Here is a 23,332-nt window from a genome sequence, read left to right as displayed (position 1 = left end):
AAGTATCGACCGAAATTTTTCCCTCGTCCTTTCGTTTTATTTGACTTTAATTTCTTTCGTTCATTTCGTTGCACAGGTAAAGTGTCGTCTGAATTTTACCTGTTACGGTGAAAAATATGAGCAAAATTTTTGCGCCGTATCGTGCGATACGTGCGACTGCACACGTGGATTCGTGCACGTATAGGTATAATGGGACGGTAGGATTCTTTGCTCCGCAGATCGGAATGCGTCGGTGAGCGAATCTCGCGACTACACACGGCTGCGGACCCAATTAAATTCGGCCTTGTGTCGGTGGCGCGTTGCTTAAATGACTCATCAAAGTTCCCACAGGGGTATTTTATTTGACACTCGGTATAGCGCTGCTTCGGCTAAAACCTCATCCGATTCCCCATTTCTTCTATTCGTCTGCTGAAAATCATTTATACCTACTTCTTCGACTCGTTCTTTCAGTTATTCGCGATACCGCTGTTCTACAAGTGCGTATACGCCTGTATTTGTATACAAATCACATGTGGTTTGGCGTTCAATTTGGTCTCACCTTGTGCAGGAAAAGAAGTCGTGCATACAGAAGGCTTGTTATACCGACGATAGTCCACGTGAACCGTCGAATTATCTTTATTATTATTATTATTATTATTATTGTTACTATTTTCGTTCAACAATCTCACGTTACACACCTAGATACAGTTGCGTGTATCGTTGTAATGTAAGAATTTCACGGCACCGTAATTTCAATGGTTTCCAGATCGGTTAATTACGTGGAATGTTATTTGCAGAATTAATCGTTCAACCGTTTTCACTTTCGAAACTGACGTAGCAGATCATGAATTTTGGTCTGGTTTTCATAATCACCCTGTAGAATCGCTCCATCGTTGTATTATTGGCTGCAAAATTATTCCTCCATGTTTACCAGCCGTACATCTCGCTTATGCTGTACTTGCAGCTACCACATATATTTTATATTATATTCACATGTGTCTATATGTACGTATCGCTTGTTATCTCTCGCCACCGGAGATTTCCAGTTCAAATTTAACCGTTAAACTTAACGGTGTGTTCGAAAATTATACTTCCGGATAAAGCATTGGCAATTTTCTCCTCATTTCCAATTTTACATCATCCTCTCATTGCGTCGCGTCGGTTCAAACTTCGATGACTTGTTCGTCAGTCGCGATCGATCGACAATTCATCGGAGCACGGAGTCAACCGTGAGAAATATATTTTATTTTGCATCGCGATATCGTTCAATCGCAATTCGCACGAAATGTCGAACAGTTGTTGTAACAATTCAAAGTTGGGTATAAGAAAATAACGACGCCTCCCTGTACGTAGTCGACGATCGACACACAGTGTAAAGAACTCCCTGTTGTATTAGGGACTGTACACACTCTGATGGGTTAATGTCTGTATCCGTGCCAGTCGTCGGCGTTCAATTTACGTAGCCAATTTTCTCACGCCTTTATTTCCGACTGTTCCAATACCTATTTATTCAATTAAAATTCATCAAAGTAATTGAAAATTGGACGAGACGAGTTTCTCATCGATATCAAAAAATTTTCATCCACAGACCGTGGGCCGATGTGAATCGTTGGCGGCCAATTTTGTAATTTTTTTCTTTTTCTTTTTCTTCCTCCTCACGAATGGTGCGAACAAGGTTTCCACTTTCATCTAATTTTACACCCGATCGTCACGATTAAAATCTCATTTAGCTCCGAGAATGAAAATATATAACACAGCATATCTTATATCAGTTTTGTCAGCCTTCCGCGAACTCTCGTCGGCGGAGCTTGAGATTTTTTCTCTTCTTCTGCTTCTTTAGGCTTCTCGAAAATTCCTCCGGCTTCCGGACCCAGTCGTTCGTCCGGTCTCGCGTGATATTTTAGCAAAAGAAACGATCGCACGTTTTCAATGCCGCAAACGAAAGCTCCTGTACCAAGCCCGGAAAGCGAGATAGAAAAATTAAAGATGGTCACAATCGGGATAGGGCTCGGAAAAAGTCCGTTCGTCGGTCGAAAATTTTCACCACTTCATAAGCAGCATCGAATCTCGCCGGTAAAATACATGTCACCGATACGCGGTAGTTCAAAATATCGTTTCGATTTCTCAAATATTAGCCACGTTGCACTCGCGTTATCAAGCTCTGCAGCTTCCTACGAATGCGCGTTGTTATCGCTAATCCGATGATCGGAAAACAACGTGAATTCGGACCAGAAATGACGACGAGAAAAAAGTCAGCCGTCTCTTTCGATGCGTGGGCAACCGACGTTGCTGAACTGCAGAAGCGACGATGCTACTGTCAGCCTAGACCCTAACCGCGTACATGCGGTATACAGTAGGCTACGTGTAATGAGCTAAGAGTGGCCCTAACTAAAGTACTTTATACACACGTATGTATCGATGCTCGTACATGCAGACGTAATACACGCGATGCACATCACGTTTACACGTCCACGTATATCTACGATATCTCCGTCGACGAGACCGCGATGGAATTGTGGCGCGAGCTATCGCGATAACGTGCATACGCCGTGCGGTGGGTGCAACGATGACTTTCGGTTATCGTCCGTGGAAACGGTGAAAAAAAAAAGCCGCGACGATCCATCGTCACGGATGCGGAAAGTCCCCCGAATCGTCGATGACGATCGATCGAAAGCTCGTCTGTAAATGAACGCGAACTTCCCTGCTGCCGAAGTCGTCCGAACAAGGGTTGAAAGTTTTAACGCCGCGCGGAAATATTTTAACCTTGACGAAGCCGTCTGGGAAAATTGAATTACCATCGCGGGGTGTACGTGTGTATTGTATCGAGGCGATGCGGAATGCGATGTGGGTAATCGAATTACCGCATAACCGCGAAACCGATGAATATTTCATTGGAAAAATAATCGTCGCCAAGTGCAATGTTTGTTCGTTCCTATATTGATTTAGTTTTTTTTTCATACCCGCCACCGGGGAAATGACGTTTCGTTTATCTTCGTGGATTGTTTCATCGAGGTTCTATTTATAAACCGGGTAATCACTCGATACTCGATTCGCGCGATAAACGATCGCAGCTTGTGAGAAACGTGTTCCGTACGACTATCGCTCGTCACATCGCGAGGTCATGATTTCGGCCTTCTGACTCGCTTCGCCGACTCCGCTTCACTCGTGCCGTTCGACGTACAATGAGCTTTTTTTTTCCTTCACTCTTTGCTCCTACATGTATATCCCTTGCTCTTCGGAGGCCGACACCTAGAGACGTGAGAGACCTCGCCATGTCGAATCTATGGATTTTTCAAGGTGATTCATTTTTTTCTTTTTTTTTTTTTTCTCATTCTTCCAATTTGCGCAAAATTCAATTGCGCCTCGCGCAAGATGGTACGAGTTTTTCCTTCGTCGAGATCTTTTCCGAGTTTTGTCGGAAATTTCGCAGCAACGCCGAACAAACTGCGTGAGTCTAGACTCTATAGACGAATGTCAAATCCGGTGGGGTCCACGAACCCCAATAGTATCACGAAGCGAAGCGCACACAGGCGAACGCGACCTGACCCTGCGGTGCAACGGTGCTATCTGCCGCGTACGTACGTCGTGAGTTTAAAATTCGCGTTATTAATAAATCGACACGTACACGTACCCGCGCCTACGTAATAAGTTCGATTCGTCCTCTATGTGGAGTTACGCGAAACTCTCCCGTGCATGTTATTAATTATTTATATCGCCCGTCACGAGGAAGCGTATCCAAACTGCGGAATGTTACTTCCGCAATGCGACTGTCCTTTGGCGTTTCCATATATACACACGTACCGGCTGAATTATTAATAATAATCGTGTTCGAAAAAAAGGGAAATCATTTGTACGGAAACGAGGTGTGCGATCGGTCAAGCTCGTCATTGAGAATGTAATAAAATTTTCTCTTCGCTCTCTATCGTTTTTTTTTGGTTTTTTTTCTCCCGTTTCCACGGAGGTCCTTTACACATAAGCTTTAATCATTCGCGTCGCTGCACCATATGCATATTTATGTATACACGTGAGGGTACCGCAGGTTGTACGCTTCCGGTATGAAATGCAAAGTCTGGAGATTGAGATAATGAACCGTGCGCGCGTGATATACGGCGATGATGGCGATGCTGTGGTATTAATAAAAAGTTGCGGGAATTTCATAGCGCGGATTTCGCGATCGCAAATAAATTTACCACAAATTAATGACGCATATACGGATATCCAGGTAGGTATTAACGATCATTGTCGAGACGATCGTATCTGCGAAGTTGTTGGAAAGGCCGTGACGACGACGACGACGACGACGAAGATGATTGCTTTATTTCGTTCGGACGTATCGTCTAACGGGCAAATTGTGTTAATTACGAGCGCTGTTCGACAGATCCGCCCCGCGGACCTATCGAAAGCTGATCAAATGGATATCGATGTGTCGAACGAGTTAATTAGCAAAACGTTAGTGGGGAAACATCTTCGATAGCCACAAAGAATTACATTTGTAAAACTGGTTTTCATCATTTCGTATAGCCATATACGCTGCTGTCGTACATATCGCACCAATGGGAGACCCACCTACCGTATGAAAAAACTCGATGATTTTTTCATTCCTTTTGTACATTTATTTGAATACACTTCTCTCGTGTACCGGTAAAGTAATAATAAGATACAGAGCGTCTCTCTCTCTCTCTCTCGTGGTCGTCGGTATGTAACGTAGAGATGTAGAAGTTGGTCCATTTCACGTACGTGTGTGTACAAAAGTCTGACTCGTTCACCGATACCGACTGTACAGGTAATTAACCCGTGCTACCTCGAATCGAATTTTCTTTTTTTTTTTTTCTTTTTCTTTAATTTGTCTTATTTTTTTCCCTGTACTTTTCTGTTCCTTCTGCCGCTGCACGGTACCGTCGACTCTCGGAATCGTGCGGTATTATTCCGAAGGCTCAAAGTTTTACCCCCGATCGAGGATACGCGAGATCCTGTTTTTTTCCAAATCCGTGTACACGACTCGTACGGATTTCTACACGGTTTGGATCTTTGATCCTATTTTGCCTTTTCTTACGCGGTGAATAAATCAAGCGAGATTATCCATCCGCCTGAGATATCGGAAGAAGGACGCGTGCAAATCAAATGTTTAGCCCGGTAAAAAGTCGATCCCTTTCGACGACGTCGTCTGAAATTCATGGCACGGGGAGATTTATCGAACGTCTAGGGTGGATCGTTGTAGGTCGAGCCGCTCGTTTGTTGTTGTTGATTGGTTGTAAAAATTTTGGAAATTTCAGGGCAGATATTTTCCGACTCGTCAGAACCGAAGTTGCAGCTTTGTCACGTAGTCCTCCTCGTTACTTTCGCGTCATCGGTACATGTATAAGATCGATGTAGATGCGGATGTACATACGATATGTAGAGCGTTGATACGCACGTAGAAACGCGGAGATAAGACGATTTCATTCATAATACGGTAGTTCGTACTCGTCGACTCCTTCTTGGAATTGAAACGAGAATATATTTAAAAAATATATCGTTCGAGATAACCAACCAAAATATTATGCCCGAAGTGACGTCGCCCACAATTAATTCAATGCACGCATACGCGTGTTTAATTTTACGCTTATCTCGTGTCACACTACGGTTATTAAAGATACGTAATAAACAAACAATGTTATAATTCACAACGAAGAAGAAAAATATTTTCGAGGGGGCTCGTCCGTGTGACGCGAGTAAATTTTTATCCACATAACTACGCGTAGCTCGACGTCGAGGGATAAATGTACGACCGTCGCTGTTTCAAAAAACGACGACTGAGAAACTTGGAAGAAGAATAAAAAATAGATCGAACGGAGGAATGAATGAATATAAAATTACCACGCATTCCGAGTGAAATCAACCGGTTTTACACGTGACAAAAGGAGCTCTCGCTGTCCGGATGTTGAAGGACGCTACTTGGATCGAATGAAATTCTCACGCGTCCGATGAAAAATCTTTCGGGATTTATTGCGATAAAGTGCCCTCGATATTGTAACATGTAACGATGTGCATCGAATTTCATCACGCGCGATAAGTTTAATTATATCAACCGAACAATCGTGAGAGTCTCGGGCTCGTGATATACCAGCCCGCGGGGAATCGAGAGTCGTAATAATGCCATCAGGTTTTTCAAAGAGGATGATTAAAATTGCCCGAATTCGTCATTGGCGAATTGTCGTTTCTCGATGGGTCGCGGAACTTCTCAGTCCTCCGGGTAGGGCTGCGGAATTTATTTTTACCATCGTTATGTCATGCGCGGTGATACATCGTTAAACATTTCATGAGATATACCGGATGTTCCGCCTTTTGAATCGGAAATTCCTGTTCAGACGGTTTGAAACTGTATTCCGTGACTATTTTTTTTTTTTTTTTTTTTTTCTAGCACGCTACGATGAGTAGGTTTAGTAACCGGCTCCCATTCATCACCGCCGCGTAACATCTCCATTCATAATCACTTTGTTATTATAATGATATGGTTACAGGAAATTGGCACATCGTCATTTTCACAAATAATCAGATTCACTGGAATTCCACGATAGAAGATACCGAAACACCGTATCTGATTTTTCGTTCGCACACGCGATGTACTCGTACGATATCGAGGGGTGATTGAATCGGATCCTCGTATCGCGTCGTTCGAATTATCATTCGTGTTCCCGCGGCTACAAAACTGATCGAATTCTCAAAGTTTTTCGGTCGTCTCTGACGTTAATTGGCGGTCATTGTGCAAAGTATAGGGATAGGCTGCGATTAGATATTGTATGAAACTTTGTACGAATACTCGGCATTCTGTGGGAGAATTGAATCGCACACCGTACATATTTGGCATTCTTTTCTCATCGGACGAAGGCGAGCCTGGAAGTTTAAGGTATGAGACGTCGTTGTCATCGTCTCTCCGTGTCCTATATATATTATTTGAAGAGCGGGGTCTGTGCTCGACGTTGAAAATCTCCGCATCGCATCGCATCGCATCGCATCGCATCGCGAGCCGTGTGTCGTCAGCCTTAAAGTCATAAGGATATTTTTCACTGGATGCCACCTGCGCCCGGAATATATCTCTATACGTACATGTATTTGTGTACGTTGCATACGTGTGTATGTATGTATTATACATAGATGTAACCGTATACGTATACAAACTGTGTGTAGGTAGACACGTGTGTAAGAGAGAGGCTTCTTTCTCATTGGCTCCTGGCGGGTGGCGCGAGTTCTACTTTACTACCGTATCAACTAAGCCCACAGCTTTTGTATACCTATACCCACCTATAAATGCACACCATTGCAGCGCCCGTACCTCTGATCACGTTCACCATGCGTTCACCCACCGATGGATTTTGCACCGCGTTATAGGTACGTCCTACGTCTGCGGGTATAAGACTCGAATCGAACCATCGGACCCCGACGAAGGATTCTCATTCGACGAAACTGGAAAAATGCAGGAAACGCGGTTTCCCATGCCAGAATATTATCGGGTCCGTATGATTCGACCCAATATCGCGATCAACGACGTTGAGCAGCTGATGAGGTCTGACATATTTTCTCTGTCGCGATGTAACGTCGTACGCGCACTATTTTATTATACCAATTTTCAAAAGATCGGCGTGTCCCGAAAGACTCATTCGCTAGTCTTTCTAGGAAATTGCGTGATCATTCGCTTACGAAGAGCCCACGCTTTTTCCGTACCACTCATGTTTGTATTTTTAAGGCGTACGTCGCGTCAAAGTACACGCGACGTCGTTTCGTGGACGAATTATTTCGACGTCATTCTCCGTGCCGATTTTTCCTCTCGGTAATATGACGTATGCCGGATGTCCGCACTTTTTTTGTACGCCCGAAAAAATGTCGAACAACACCATATTTATTCATCGAATTTTCATTTAGTCCCGACTGAAATCTGTTCGGACGCGAATCGATCGGATCATCGGAAAGTATGTTAGATGGTAAAATTGGAGTGAAAGTCATCGCCGAATCAATATCCGCGGCTCGTTGGTCTAGGGGTATGATTCTCGCTTAGGGTGCGAGAGGTCCCGGGTTCAAATCCCGGACGAGCCCAATTTTGGCAAATTTCATTTTTTTTTGGTTCCCATTCATCCAAAATTTGAAACGATTCAATTCAATTTTAATCGATGAAGCGGGGAGGACTCAGTTTCTGCTCCGTACGTCGTTCGGCTGTTCGGTTCTTTTTAGATTCGTACTGAATTGCGGACTCGGGATAAACGTCATCGCGAATTTCTCATTTACCGGAGTAATTCCGTTAGATGCAGAAAATTACGAAAGACTGTTGACGCTCGGTGTGCGGCGCGCGTTATATTATTCGCGTCTCTGATGAAGAAGATATATCGTTATAAGGTCCAACGAACGCGTTGTGAATATGATATCATCCGATGTTAAGTTGTGACAAGAAACAATTGAGATAAATTAAGAACGATAATTAACGCCGGCAAGCCGTTGGTCGCAGACTGTTGGACGCTGGCTTAATAAATGCCTCTCGGGACTTGATTATTTTCTATGACGCCCGCGGTTTGCCTCGTACGTACCACGCACGTATATCGTACGATCCCTCTCGGTGAAAGTTGTGCGTAAAAAAACTAATGCGAATTTACCAAAAAAATATACCGTCTCCCTATGCGCTCGCAATTTTCAGTGCAACGAGGTAAACGTTGGCGCGAACGAGTACCACCGTCTACGCATCTGGGTCGAAATTACGTGAACCGGACAAAAGCGATTTCCAATTCAAAATGTACATATTGTAGCCGCTTTTACTTATCTCAATTACGAAATTATTTATTTTTCCAATTGCTTCCATTAAGTATACACGAGCTTGAGGTAAAGATAAATTTGGAAGGCTATATCCGAACTTGAACATCAAAGAATCGGCAAAGTCACGTGCCGATTTGTAACACTTGTACGTCCAGCTGATCTCAAGTGCCCTGCACACGAGCACTGCCCGCCTGGTGCGCGGCTATTATATTGGCACCTTTAGAGATCAGACACACGGACAAAAATGGATTATGGACAAACTAATTCAATACATCCGTTTTAGCCATCCGCTCCGATTTATATTCGACGCGTTGATTTATTTTCGTGCCTCGATTCGCCATCCCCATCTTCTTAATTCCAAGGACTTGCGCCTGCTGTATATTCGACCGTGCGAGAGATATACTTGTACTTTATTTTCAATTTATTTATACACTTTTTTTTCATCGTTTTTCGGTAGCTTTCTCTCCTTTACCGCGTACAACGTACACGTACGCGGTGTCTGACGATCGGTCGGCTACGTGACTTTTCGAACTTTAATTTCAAGGCGCGAGTCAAGAGAGCGAAGTTAAATACGATCGCGTATCCGCGGGGCGAGGCCACGCGTCATCCGGTCATCGCGAAAATATCGACTCTCGGCCCAGATCGGCGTAGAAAAATCCCTCGAATTATTTCGACAGCCCTTACAGTCTTCGCGATTTCGCTCTTTCCGGTTTTTTCTTCCCCCCCTTTTTTTTTTTCATCGGAGCAACGTCGAGAATTGAATATTTTTTGCTCGCGACAAAAACGGGATCGAGAGCGACTCCGCTCGTCGGGGGTGATACACGTACGGATTCAACGGCCTCATCTCGAGGAAGATTAACAAATGAAGAAATAAAGATGGAAACGAGATGAGAAATAAAGGAACAAGTCGGACCGCCGGGGGTCGTGTAATATATAAAGACATAGAGTCGTGCGGCGTAAGAAATACGAACAAGTAAACAAGTCCGGTCAACTTCTGGGTGATCCAACTGGATATGCAGGTTTCTCGATTCGATTATAACGCACGCTAGAGTCTTATTATAATTACGAATGGTTTAAGATTGAGATCACTTTATATTTAGCAACCGATGATCGTAAATTTTATCATATTTAATTGCCTTCCGCCGCCTTTGAATATAGTCTCATCTATTATTTCTTCGAAATTCTACTTCTCTCCGCGGGTCAACTTTCGGATCGACGGTGTGTGTTGATTTTCTCTCCGTCGGTGCACTCGAAAATTCACCGTACAGGGTAAACAAAGCGGGGTGGTGAAAAATATTACAGCTATTCTATTCGGTTGTATTTGTTTTGCTCACCTTGAGGTCGAATCGGTGTCGAACGAGTCGAAACTTTTGTTGATATCTGGTATTGTCTCGGAAGAGCCAAAAGTTCACCGCAGCTCGAGAGTCGCGATGTCGTTTCTTGTAGGATGGCACACGGGGTTGTGATGGAAGCGTCGAGACGTCCTGCGTCTAATATACCTCACGGCAGGCGACCACGTCCTTACGAGAACCACCCCCTGCTATAGCGTCTAATTGTGTTGGTGATACACAAACGTAAAAGTGTGAGTATTTCATACGTACCTAGGAGCTGGCGGAGTGTACGTGTGCGTCTCGATCCTGATGAGTATAACCTATACCTTCGTATTTCTTCGACTCGCCAAGATCTTGGAAAGGGTGTTCATTTTATATCACGTTGTATGTCACCGTGCGTATAGGTATACAATTACACCCACCGAAAGACCGGCTCTTTAATCATTTCATTCACGAGACACCGGCCGAATCCGGTTCAAACTTCAATTGGCAATTTTTGAAACGGAATTATCATTAGTCTTTGGAGGGATGTGAAAAAAAATATATGTAGGTATGCACACGCACCCGGAATTTATTATGAAATATACGATACGTGTGTATTTTCCATAAATTTGACGATATCGACGAAATCGGATTCCGATCTCGCGTCGTGCGTACGCGAGGTCGAGTCTCTTTTCCATGCGTTGCAATCACCAATATTTAGAAGCCCATTGTCGACTTCTCATCTGTATTTAAAATCGAATCTCCTTTTCCGAATGGTCGATGAGTTGACAAATTCATCGCGAGTGCGATACACGATGTCTCGCCACGCAGACATTCGATTTATTATTCTGCGAAAAATGTACTCGGGATAAAGTTGAGCAAAGTGGTTTCCTGCGTAAATGGCGGAGGTTGAGGGATAAAAAAAGAAGTGATCGTTCATCCCTTAGGCGTACCTCAGTTTTTTGTGAAATATTTTTATTATACTCCGTTTTCTCTCTGCTCTCCGCCTTAGTGGGACTGCGACTGAAATTTTTGTCACAAAAAACGTGTGATTCCGAAACCGCATGTAAAGTAATTTTCGTGATACTCACGTTTTCCCTCCCCCAACGAAAACAATTTAGTCGTACACGTGGAACTTGTTTGCTTTTTCTTTCATCCGTTTTTCACGTACATATTTTTATTTTTGAACGACAAAATTCCACGTGGCTCGAATACGTATACGCGAACGTAATAGGTTTCATCCTACCTGGAAGTCAGTCGATCCTATAATTGCAAAATAGATCCAAATGAACCGAAAATAGACTAGAGCAAAACTACGCTAGATTATACCTGCTCCCGATATCTTATCTGCCGAATCACACGATTTATCTGAAAATCACGTATGGGGTTTTTTTTCAGGTCGACCTGGAAAAAGACACTTTTTCCCTGACCACCTTCAGAAAATCTTTTCGCTCTCGCAAGCGAACGAAATGTATTTTAATACGCGTCACAGGGCATCTTTGCATATGATGGAAAGAAAAGAATATGAACGCGATTTACCGATACCTTTTTCGATGGTGTGGAAAGGTGAAGAAATTCGAGGTGATCGGAAGGAGCAGCCCTTCGATTGGATCGGGGGTGCCAGGTATACCTACCTAGATACAACTATCTACTTTAGAAAATTCTAGTAGGTTTATCTAATTCATCTACAACATGCGACTTCACTTGGAAAAACAAACAAATTAGGCTAGAAATTTGCAACACGTGTACTCGTGGGCCTAAGAAAATCTAATCTACACGGTGGTCCAGTTCAAATGTTATTTAGTCAAATACATTTGGTGAACCGTAAAATTGTAGACGCAGAGATAAGGACTTCGGTAAAAGTTGATTTCCTGATCGTCAAAAAGTCGGAAATATAGTGAAACGTAGAAAACGAAATAACGCCGTACATCTTTTACTAAAAATATTTTACTGAAATACAGCAAATCTGTCACCCTGTACGTTATAGTTACAACTATACAATGCTTAGTTATAGTATAATACGACACGCGACGAATAAATGGAGTATTGCGTAGGTTTTGACAAATTCGCCGGATAATGACTGGCGTTAGTCGTATGAGAATTCTGGAATCGTCTCGAGGAAATATTTTTTTCGATCCATTTGTCGTGCAGCTCGGATGAGAAATCGTTTAGTTTCCGAATAATCATTCAATCGTACCGTCGATTGCGCCATGATTTACCTAATTATCTTTTCATTATTGCGAATAACGCTGACTGGATCTCACAATTAGCTGACGGATGGGTATACTTATCCAAGATCCACTCTAGCATATAATTGTTCCGCTTCTCGTTATTGTTAAACATTCATCCGACGTTAAATGCGCTACTCATCCAAAAGTGCGTCATGTAAACGATCGTTTCGTCGATGGCATTAACGACGATCACCGGCTATATCCGTATCGAGATTGAGGTGCTGGAATTAGAGTCGAAAAGGAGTACAAGAATGACATCGTACCAAGTCCTGCTCGTCTAGTCGATGCACCTACATCTCTCGCGTGAATCAGGATTATTTGAAAAGTCAAGTTCGGTGGCGTTGGAAATAATTTTTCGCCCTCATGACCCCCGAGCCGCAAGACCACGATCATTCGAGAAGCGAGAAGCTTCGATTGAGATTACAAGGGCGAAAAAAAAATGGATGAAAAATAAGGGGAACTGCATATGGTATTGAAAAGGGAGAGGAGCGAAATGAATAAATAAATGAAGAATAAATGAAAGTGAGCGATATAAAAGAGGAAAAAGAGTGAGGTACGGGTGCGTATGGCGAGGCAGTTGATTTGATCATCGGCGAAGCTGTAAAACCATGGCCTGCAGGGTTCGAGGCTTCTAATTATCAGCGGATAAAGAAGTGTCGCCATTTACGTGATTAAAGAGACATAACCTGACGTCATCGTCAATGTGGGACGTGCAATGTGACCGACGTATGAATGGGTTTCAAATAAGAAGTGGGCGATTCCGCTTGATTACAAGAATCCATACAGGCATCTTTTAGCTCCACAGGGGTGCTCTAGTCCTGATAATCCGATCGGGTGTCGCATCTCAGCTCTTCGGAACGACCTTCGTTTCAGTTCGTCGTTGAAAGTGAAACGTTGATCGGCAAAACGTTGTACAATTGCAGAATTGAAATAACTGAATTCCATTATGTACGACTACGCGAGTTTTGCGCCGCTGATATTCGCGGCAGCGACTTTTCAATCGATGGGCGTCGCCGGAGTTCCTCGGTGCCGCAACAGGTGAACAACATCGAGTCAGGTGAACCAATATTCTCATTTTCCGCCCGCGCATCGATTCGCTGCCGATACAGTAAGGTGTCCGCATTTGGCGAGAGCGTACAGAGCATATTTGTATAACGGTCGTTCAAACTACGTGTATCCTTTCAACTGTCCTACGTGATTACACGCACTCTGACTTCCTGTCTGATATTTACGCATAATATTCGCGTGAACTGGACTTTTCGTGGGATTTTTTCACTCCTCCTTCTCCGGTATCGCGTTCACTGGAAGACAATTGGAATATTTTGGATAAATTGGTGTTTTTTGGTAGACCGAAAAATCGAGCAACGGTAATTCGTAGCGACAAGAATCACCGATACATGGAAGAAATGATGAATAATTCGGTCAAGTTGCAGGTTTTCGAGAGTCCGTAGCCATTGGATATCCCGCGGGGGGATCGCGACGAGTTTGAAAAAAAAAAAAAAATAAAAAAATAGGAGAACCGAGAAAACGTAAACGACGACGAGCGAAAACAGTTTAGAAAGGAAGATATGAGAGAGAAAAAAATGCGTCGACAAGGCAGCACCCACAAGAGAGTGTGGTGAGCACTTTTCTTGGCAGAGCAGCTGTAGCCTACTGCTTTAAAACATGAGGAACGAGACGAAAAAACGGGATAGCATGTATATCTATACGTTGGAACTAGGAGCACGTGTTTTTCTATGTATCGGATATTTCTCGGGAGTAATTTCGGGGTTTTTATAACTTGTAAGGGGACAGCGCGCAGCGTCTAGTTTCGGCTAAACTGCAGCATCGTCCCAGTTCACGTCGTTGTGTTTGAAAATGGTACAGATGACGGCGGTTAGCTCATATACATAACGGGTGACCCGTTTCAAATGCCCACTACGAATATCTCGAAAAGTATCGTGGGTTCAAAGCGAGAGAAGAAAATTAAACGAACCTCGCCTCGTCTCTCGAGAAGGGGACGTTGATCGATGTCGGAAACCAACGGAGAGTCGACGCGCTTTCGGAGCTCTGGTACTCGAGGAAAACAAAACTAACGATAAAATTCACAGACTAAACTATATTATCTCCTATGTGTAGGTTCGAAAGTCAATTCTATAAATATGCGACAGTAGGAAGAAGGAAAAGGAAGAGGAAGAATCGAAATCGGATTTTACCTACGTCGCGCATCGCGAAGCGCGTACGTTGGAGATTATTCTTCGCAGGTGCGGATCTGGTTGGTTTTCTGCGATCGGTACATAAAGAGAGACACGCCGAGGGGGATCGCTCGTCTCCGGGGTACGGATACTCGTACCGTCCCGCGGTGGTGGTTCGCGTTATCTTACCGAGAAATCAACCGCGCGCGGCATCTTAACGAAGGGAAAACAAAGACAGCACCAAGGATGGAACATGCGCTGCCAGCGTCCGTTGCAGACAGCGTGGCACCGTCGGGGACGGAGATTCTCTCTCCAGCCTCCAGCCTCCGAGCCAACGGCGAATAGCCAAGAGACTCCAGCCTCCGCAGCTGACGATGCTGCCCTCGCTACCATGTTATATTATTATCGCTTCGGGCGGACAGATTTATCCGCAATTTTTGTTACTTCATTCGGAGCGAGCTTCGCTTCGTTTTTCGAATTATTTTACTCCATTTTCGTTCCATCTATCGGCCTTTCTACACCCCATATTAACGGTACGCCGAACGTATTTCGAGCGAAGGATTACGCACCTGGTTAGAATATTATACGCACGCGGAGTAATTAGAACCGCGATCGTACGCGGATGGCTAACAAGTTCTCATCTGGCATCGGCGGTCCGTACGTACGTACGTGCGTGCGTGCGTGCTTACCGTACAGGTACACACGTTACGCTGGGATCAGCAGGCCGATGAATTATAAAATTGATTAATAGAAATAATAGAAAAAAAAAGCCATACAAGCGAACGAGTAAAAAATATATATGATAAAAAATAAAGAAGTTCTAGTCCAGTTAGTAAGTCGGTGGCCGTGATTAAAAGATCAGTTTACCATTTGATCTCGTTATGGCATCCTCTGGCAGGACTCGCGGAAGGTTTTTTTTCTCAACTCACACATATATTTGTGTATACGTACGAATAAGGTGTGTATATTTCTTGCGTACCACCTGGTCCCGGGACTCGAGATTGCATCACTTTGGTGGTCCATATTATAGCGGCGTTGAGTGTCCGACCACCGCGCGTGTGTGTGTTTCTATGCAGTATTCGTAATCTCAGATATCGATATTCGATTTTACCTCTGCATACTCCTGCGACTTGTCCAATTATAATAATATTGCCCCGACGGTAATTATCCCAAGTGCCAATTAAGTCCGACATTTAAACGTTAAGTTCCGTTGCAGGCGGGAAGCAAAACTTTCTAAAACTGTGAGAAAATCAACCGACTCGTTGCATATATAATCGGATTTTATACCGTGTACACAACTTTGTCTCCGTACGATACGTACACGTAGCGTAAGGCCATATACCTATACTTTTCAGTTCATGCCACAGCTGCCGTTGGCTACGCTGCACCCTTCTCCTCTCGCGATCACGCCTCAATCGCACCTTGTTCGATCAGATGTAATTTTTAATTCCTTCGATTTTTTTTTTTTTTTGTTTTTTTTTTTTTCATCTTTCTACTTCGGTAATCGAATGATGATAATTATAAAACTATAATAATAATAATCATTACGAGATCGGTTGGTTCGTTGCTATTTATTTATACAATATACCGGTTTTTTAAAGTCGTTGGGGACAAAAAAAATACCTATAGGTGAACGACCCAGAAAATAGTGCTTCCGAGATAACTGTTGAGTGAATTAATTGTTTTTTTTCCGACCGAAGTGAAGTTTTTGATCAAACGGGTCCAGAGAACGAGGCGTGGCTGTTGAAAAACAAAATAGTAGAGCGAATCGGAGAGAATAAGAGAGAAATGCAAAATTTCACGAGAAAAAAGGGAACGGTAAGAAGGAGGAATTTTCAATTAATAGAAAAGTCTCCGCTCGACCGCAGCGGTACATGCATGCACGCGAATATACCTGAAGTGTATCCTGTACACGGTGAACATAACGCTCACCATACGCACAACCTATGAATCTGTAGATCTTTCGATCTATAGATCCATAGATCTATAAGGCCAAGTTGTTCGACCGGTTTTTGCAGAACACACGTAGACTGCTTGGCACCGTCCTGGGCGCCATTATATGTTTTATCTGTAAGTTTTTCACTTGCCACTGTTTCAACACGCTATCGGCTTTTCAAAGCCAAGAAGTACGTACGGTATTCGTATATTGTTCGTTGTTCGGTGCAAAAACCGATTCCGAGCGGAAAGTGGACAAGATTGTTCTACTAATAATTATATTTAATTTCGATTCGAAATTAAAAAATCGAGTCGAGTTCGATTGGGGAAGTAATATTTGTTCGCTCTTGATTACGCATCGGGTAATTTTTCAATCCTCCTCCTAGTATTCGGCATACTTGCAATTAGCGTGCTTTTCTTGGTCTTTTCTTTTTCGAGTCGTACGTAATATATTTTTCGTTTGCCGGAAGAATGACGTAACAAGACTGCTCGTGGGTATACATCATTACGTACCTATAAGGTACAGGGTTTTGTTCTCTTATTTATTTTTGAGCCAAGGTGATCCGTTCTATTTATAGAACGTGATTTAATGGACCGATGCAGAGCATTTATTAAGCGCTTTCTCATTTTGACATGTGGGTATACGATTGAACGGACCGCTCTGAATCAAGCTTCATCGCAATAACTATAAATTCAGATCCTATCGAAGTTTCACGTGTACCGTATACCCGAAGCGCCCGATTTTTTTCCGTCGACTTCTCCTATCATTCATCTTTCGCGATCGGTTTATATTCCAATGCGTTCATAGAAACTGATTGTGAGTAGCGATGGAGAATAAAAATTAGCATAGAGCTGTCCGATGAGAAACTAGATCCGAACGTTTCCCGAGTCCAGTTTCATCGGGATGTTGAGACGGTGCGAGTCATTAGGTAGGCTACTTTATTAATCATCGATTCTTGTGACGTGTTAATACCCCAAAGGTCTTTGAAATAATGAAATGCGAGGGGAGTCCCGCGTGGTACGAGACTGGAAGATGCTGGTCGTAGTTGCGGTTCGAAGTACAAGATCATAATTAGCAGAATAAAAGCAATCTGTTACAGCGACTAACGTTTGCCAAGCGTACATCCTTGATCTCGTCAAAGATATCGAGAGATGCCGTACGGTTTGAAGTCTGCTGCAAATATTGCTGCTGCACGACTTGAAATTATGGCCGATGCACTTTGTAACATTGCAATATTATTACAGCTGATTTCGCGTACGTACGCGCGGATTGTTGTTCGCTTTGCAACGGTTCGTCATGATATCGCTGTCTACTTTTTTTTCTTCTAAATTTCCTTTTTTTTCATCGTACTTCTATTTGGTCGGCGGATGACTTTCGTGTATATTAATACGGTCGCGCATGGTGCACGCTATTATTGGAATCAATGCCCGATCTATTTATTCATCGAAACTGTGATACCGGAGATCTCAATTGAAATTGAGTTACGCCGATTTAGACGAAACAGCTTGAAAACAGGCTCTTTAAAATTTTCACGCCGTGTAGAAATCTTCGTTTTATTCGATTTGTTTTTTATTCGTCGCGGTCTCGACTCGCCGCCACGTCTTGGCTCAACTGCCAAGTTTTTAAACCTGATGGTGGTAAATAAAGTCTTGACAGTTTAACGGTACATAAAGCTTATCTTCTACTATATGTTCAAGCTTGAAATTATACCATACTTCATTCTATTCTTGAACGCTAAAACTTTTGAATGAGTTTTCATTTATTTCTCTGATATTTTCTTTTTTCGTCTCGCCGCCCAAGTTTCCGGTAAGGTCTTCATTGGCATTGATATCGCACGGTTGACGTCTCGTTGTTGAAACCGAACCCAACGAAGGGGTAAGAAATTAAAAAAAATTAAGAGACGAGCGAAGTTCACGTAGCAAAATTAACAACGATCGCAACGAGTGGATGACGAAGACGAATTCTTGAGATCGGCTTCTCTGCGGATCGTACATACTTAGTTTTCTACGATGTTGAATTCAGTTGTTACGTGCTATGAGATAATCTGTGGGATCAGATTCGCAGATTCGTTTCGGAGAATAGCGGAGATGTGAAGATGTGAACTGTTATTGGAGTGAGGGATCCATGATCTTTGATCTAAAATGCTCACATGTACGATGTGTACGTGGCCTCAGGAGTCGCGTGAGTCATGAAATTTCTGAACCTCGTATGTTCGAACTTAAACTCGGATAGAATTATGAATGACTTGCAAACGTGAATGCGATACGACGATGGAAATAATCGTTGATCATGCGGCACGTGGTGTAGTGTGTGATCAAATTCATAATTAAATGTTTCAAGTGGGTTAATGACAATATCACGCCATGTGTAATATACGAACGTATCTTTATACTTTTTACAATGAGAGAACGTTCATTGTCAGAACTGATCGTGTTCGCGTTGCATAGTATTTTCGAGAGAGTTTTTTCTTCATTTTGTTAGAATAATAAATGCTCGAAAATAATTTAATTATTCTTATTTTCCGACTGTGCAGAGATCATTCGTGACGATAGTTGCTGCTGACGTAGAATTGTCTGAACTCGGACGTCACGTTTGGTCAAGAATCACGTTTTAACTATGACATTGAAATGCGGGCAATCGTTTAGAACAAAACCAAAGCATCTAAATCATCAATAGATTGCAACGAAGTTAAGAATAACGTTGGAGAGGATGGTACAAGGTTAACAATTGAACAAATTCCTATGATGAGTTTTGACAGTCCAAGTCGCATTCGTATCTATCCGATTTTCTATTCGTTTTACCACGGTGTTTCTTCCTTATATTTTTTCTACTTGTTCAATCATTTTTTAATTTCCTCTTTCTTCCGTTAACTCTGATCTTGGGTAGTAGATAACCCGAGGGTCGCTATCGTTTCGATTGAACGATTGATTGGAATATTTGATCGGAGAGTAGACGAGCGCTAGCGTTTCCATAGAATCTATACGCGACGCGGTGTGTACTTCCCATTAATTAACTACCAAGCACCATTGCCGACGTTGGAATTGAATGATTAATACCAATCGTGTACGATTCTGATGTATAAGTCCGCTATATCTTGATGACTTATTAATTTAATGTGGATTCCTTTCTCTTGTTTGCTGCAATTGTTATAACTCGCGCCGCCAATTACCCCATCTTGATATACCGCGAATGTCTTATACTGCTGCAGACTCCGAGAAAGACCACGAGAAGGTCGAATTTATGGTAGCTCCTGGAAAACCGTTGCCTCGAACATCCTTTTTTTCCTCCATTCAGTTTGCCCTTGTCGTTTCGCTCGTTTTCGCTCGAACCTAGATCTAGTTTTAAATTGAAACAAAAACAAATTAGCAAACGATCTCATCGTAATTTCAGCATCTATTGCACGCAATCACCTCATGTCAAGCACTCAAACGAGGAGAAACGAATGAAAAAAATTATCAGAACGGACATCTCGATGAGTTTTGTTTTTGATCATGTGTTCCAGATGCAGCCTAAAAGTGTTCTGGTTTCTTACATATTGAATTCTACAAAAAACCCCTTCAGCAGTTCCGGTACCATGATTTCGAAGGATTGGGTTCTGGCTCATGGCACGTTGCTAGAGCCACTGGTATCGCACAGTGATGAATTACGCTCTGTTACCGATGATTTGGGGGTGGGTATTTTGACGAAGAACGAATCAGAAAAATCTTTGGTATTTTCCGTCTCCTGGGAAGTCAAAGCTACCGACTTCAACGACCCGCCATGCTGCGGGGCAAAGGTCTTTCCTAACGTGAACAAAAGTTCAAAGGAAGATTCTTGTCAGAGATCTGAAACTTTCATGACGAAAAAAGCGCGATTAGTTGCAGCGTGGAAATGTCCATTGCTCGTTGAAGCTTTCGAGGGTATTCTTTCGTCATGGCGGTTTTCCGAATCACCGAGAGATGACAAAGTGGCTGTAGCCGACAAGGACCTTTTTCCATTATTTCTACTCCTTAAAATCGAAGAAAATGGTGTCACAAAATCGTCAAATCTAGCAGAGCCCTTAGAAGTGCTTAAAAATTTTGCCAAGTCTTTGGTTACATCGCAAAGAGGACAACAAATAGAAATCGAATCCACACCATTTGGAAATCCTGTGTTTATGAACTCTGTGGCTAATGGAGTTGTCAGCAACGTTCTGGGACCCGCAAAATCTATTCTTTTAACTGACGCTAACGCCGTTATCGGTTGTGAAGGTGGGCCGATTTTTGTCAGCTACAAAAGGTGTGTCTTTGGTATAAAATGCTTATTTGTGGTTTGTTTTTTTTTTTGGTTCGCATCGTAAAAGTAGTAATTGAGTGCGTATGGAACGAAGAGTTATCGACGGCGAAATTGGATGGGTCTTTCATCTACGACTTGTAGAAGTGATGATAACATCTCGAGGGTTTATTTATAACCCGTCGATACGATTCTTTTAATTGAACTTGTCGCTTGATTCGCCAATTTATTTAGACAAGGTCGTACAAACGAATTGGCAATCGTGTCTCATAAATTTCTGACGTTAACATTGATCACATTAAATCATGTATGCGGTGGAAAGTATAAAACAAACATCCGGCTTTTCTAAAAGACTGTATTCCACATCGCAGATTATAGAATTTTAAACACTTCCACAGCGGGCAGAGAGCAGTTTGCGGCATGGTACTCGCCCCGCTGAGTTGGTGTCGGGGTGAATGGGTCGGCTATACACTGGGGGTTAGTCTGCTTCCGTGTTTACATCGAATCTTGAATACTCTCGACGAAAACAACAATTTTCACACCCCACCAGCTTCTGATCCAGATATAGTCGGTAAGAAAATTGCACTTAGTGACGGTGATACACGAAGCATCGTGGGGGTGGCGGAAGGATTCTCCGTTCGCACACGTGTGCTGTGACTTTTCGTCTTCTTCCTTCTTTTCTTCGCACTGAATTCGAGGTCCCCTAAATTTTTAGCTTCGCTGTATTCTTCTCTGTGATTGTCCATCTCGTAGCGTTGGAAAAGAAATTGGAAAACGCTCCTTGTGTAATCATTTACACACCAACAACTGAATTTTATCAGTATTTTCTTGTAAGGACTCGTGGAATGCTTTGCTCACCTGTTTCATGGCGTTTGTAGAACTCATCGACAAAAGTGTCGTCGTCGTCAGATGTGGGGCTGGTTGGGGCTCGGGCGTTCTGGTAGACAAGAAAACTGGAACATTCTTGACCTGCTCACACGTCGTTCGTGAGGTGAATATCAAGGACTATCCCAATCTGAATGCTGATTATTCTTCCACATTCTCAATACTTTTTCCAGGCACCTAACAGCAGGATTACAATACGCAATTGCAATTTTTCCGCACGAGGTGAATTAGTCTACAAAACAGCTACGGACAAATCATATGATCTTGCAATCGTTCGTGTAGATCCTCAAGAATTATCATCGATGGAGAATGTTTCCATGCGCACGGCGATTATACGCAAAAGTAAGCCGGAATTGAGTGGCATTTGAAAGGCATAACTTGAGAATTGCGACCTAATTATTTCCCCCAATTGTGCGCATCGATAAGCCATTTCGAATAATCATTTCAATTTATTGATGATTGCTATTTCATCAGAGGTCCGATCGGTTTTAGATATTACACTTCAATTCACAACGTCTTTCGACATTTTTTACATTACTTTCGAGCAAATAAAAAGCAATCCATTATAGTTATTTCCAACCTGATCGAGAGGCTTGAACTGACATCTTCCATTAAAAAGAATAGTTAAAATTAAGAGAAGATATTTTCATTCAAGGAGACGAGGTCGTTTGTTCAGGATTTCCGTTGATTTCCTCGCGAGAGCAGCCCTTGATACTACCGACTATAACTCGAGGGAGAGTGTCTCGCGTATCGGCCGGGATGTTGCAGACGTCCTGTTGTATTCAAAGCGGAATTAGTGGAGGCCCGGTTATTGCTTATCCAACTGGTGCACTCCTGGGGATCGTGGTTTGCAATGCAACATCTGCAGGTAGCAAAGCTCTTTTTCCACGTGTCAACATGGCAGTTCCTGTCACGGTCTTCAGGGATCCGATAACGGAATACCTTCGGACTCAAGGTGTGTAGCTATGTGCACAGTTTTTCTGCAGTTTCCTTGTTTCAAATTACTTTTCGGAAAGAACTTCAGTTTACCGACCTGTTTTGTTCCTGGATTCTTTTTCTTACAGAAAAATCATACCGATCATTCAATGTATTATATAATTATAACTTTGGTGCCCTGAATTTTTCAAATCAGTGTCGAAACTGACGCTTCAGGGAATCTCCTTTGTTTCAGATGTAAAATCGTTAATACCTCTGGAGAATAAGGACTTTAGGATCCAACAAATGTGGAATTTGAACTTGACGCCCGGGGCTCATCTTTGAAGCAATGCAATGATCGTCGACGAACTCCCAAACGAGTTTACAAAATCTCGATCCAAACGTTTCTCCAATTTTAAAACTAACAATTGCTAGTAGACTTTTCACATGTGATAGACAGAATCGCTATACATATGAAAAAAAATGGCAAAAAGTCCATAGCCGTCTAGTGTAGAATACGAAATTTTCACAAACGATTTTACTCGTTGTTTTTTCTAAAATGGTAGGAAGTCGGTTTCGGATTGAAATCATTACGTATAACTCTATACACTGTTAAATATTTAGTAGCAAATATTATCGGTTGAAGTGATTGGAACTGTATTGAAAATAATTTTTAATGAGAAATCTATTCAATATTCTTATGTATTTTTAACTTGGGAATCCAAATCGGCAGATAAAATTGGTGTATCTGTCGAAATGATCGAGCAAAAAACTAAGATGTCATAATCAGTTTTGGTCTCAGCGTAATTCAGTCGTCAGATTTATGTCTCGAAACCCGAAATAAATAGAAATACAGCTGAATGAACATTT

At 42.6% G+C, this 23,332-nt stretch overlaps 2 protein-coding genes and 1 non-coding gene across 15 annotated transcripts in view; 2 read left to right on the top strand and 1 right to left on the bottom strand.

Annotated features, from left to right (window-relative positions):
* The window catches only part of LOC105687521 (ion transport peptide-like), a 37,406-nt gene extending 27,168 nt beyond the window's left edge, over window positions 1-10,238 (bottom strand). The window contains exon 1 of one of the 2 annotated variants that reach the window (XM_012403234.3): window positions 10,092-10,238. The gene's annotated coding sequence lies outside the window, so the exon portion shown is untranslated. Of the gene's footprint in view, window positions 1-538; window positions 2,274-10,091 lie in introns of those variants that run through there. The other variant, XM_048653729.1, reaches the window with a different exon arrangement.
* Window positions 1-23,332, top strand: part of LOC105687520 (peroxisomal leader peptide-processing protease) — a 53,790-nt gene that overhangs the window by 29,550 nt on the left and 908 nt on the right. For 7 of the 12 annotated variants that reach the window (XM_048653717.1, XM_048653714.1, XM_048653722.1 and 4 more), the window contains 5 exons: window positions 19,914-20,668; window positions 21,061-21,233; window positions 21,541-21,653; window positions 21,721-21,889; window positions 22,188-22,502. In XM_048653717.1, the coding sequence (XP_048509674.1) occupies window positions 19,914-20,668; window positions 21,061-21,233; window positions 21,541-21,653; window positions 21,721-21,889; window positions 22,188-22,502 (1,525 nt within the window). Of the gene's footprint in view, window positions 1-11,468; window positions 11,695-17,783; window positions 19,131-19,913; window positions 20,669-21,060; window positions 21,234-21,540; window positions 21,654-21,720; window positions 21,890-22,187; window positions 22,503-22,718; window positions 23,324-23,332 lie in introns of those variants that run through there. The other 5 variants (XM_048653721.1, XM_020853265.2, XM_048653724.1 and 2 more) reach the window with 5 other exon arrangements.
* Window positions 7,978-8,049, top strand: Trnap-agg. The gene has a single exon. It is a non-coding gene; the product is annotated as a tRNA-Pro (tRNA).

The sequence above is a fragment of the Athalia rosae genome, chromosome 4 (genome assembly GCF_917208135.1).
Source record: "Athalia rosae chromosome 4, iyAthRosa1.1, whole genome shotgun sequence".
Classification (NCBI taxonomy): domain Eukaryota; kingdom Metazoa; phylum Arthropoda; class Insecta; order Hymenoptera; family Athaliidae; genus Athalia; species Athalia rosae.
This window is presented reverse-complemented; position numbering and strand designations above follow the sequence as displayed.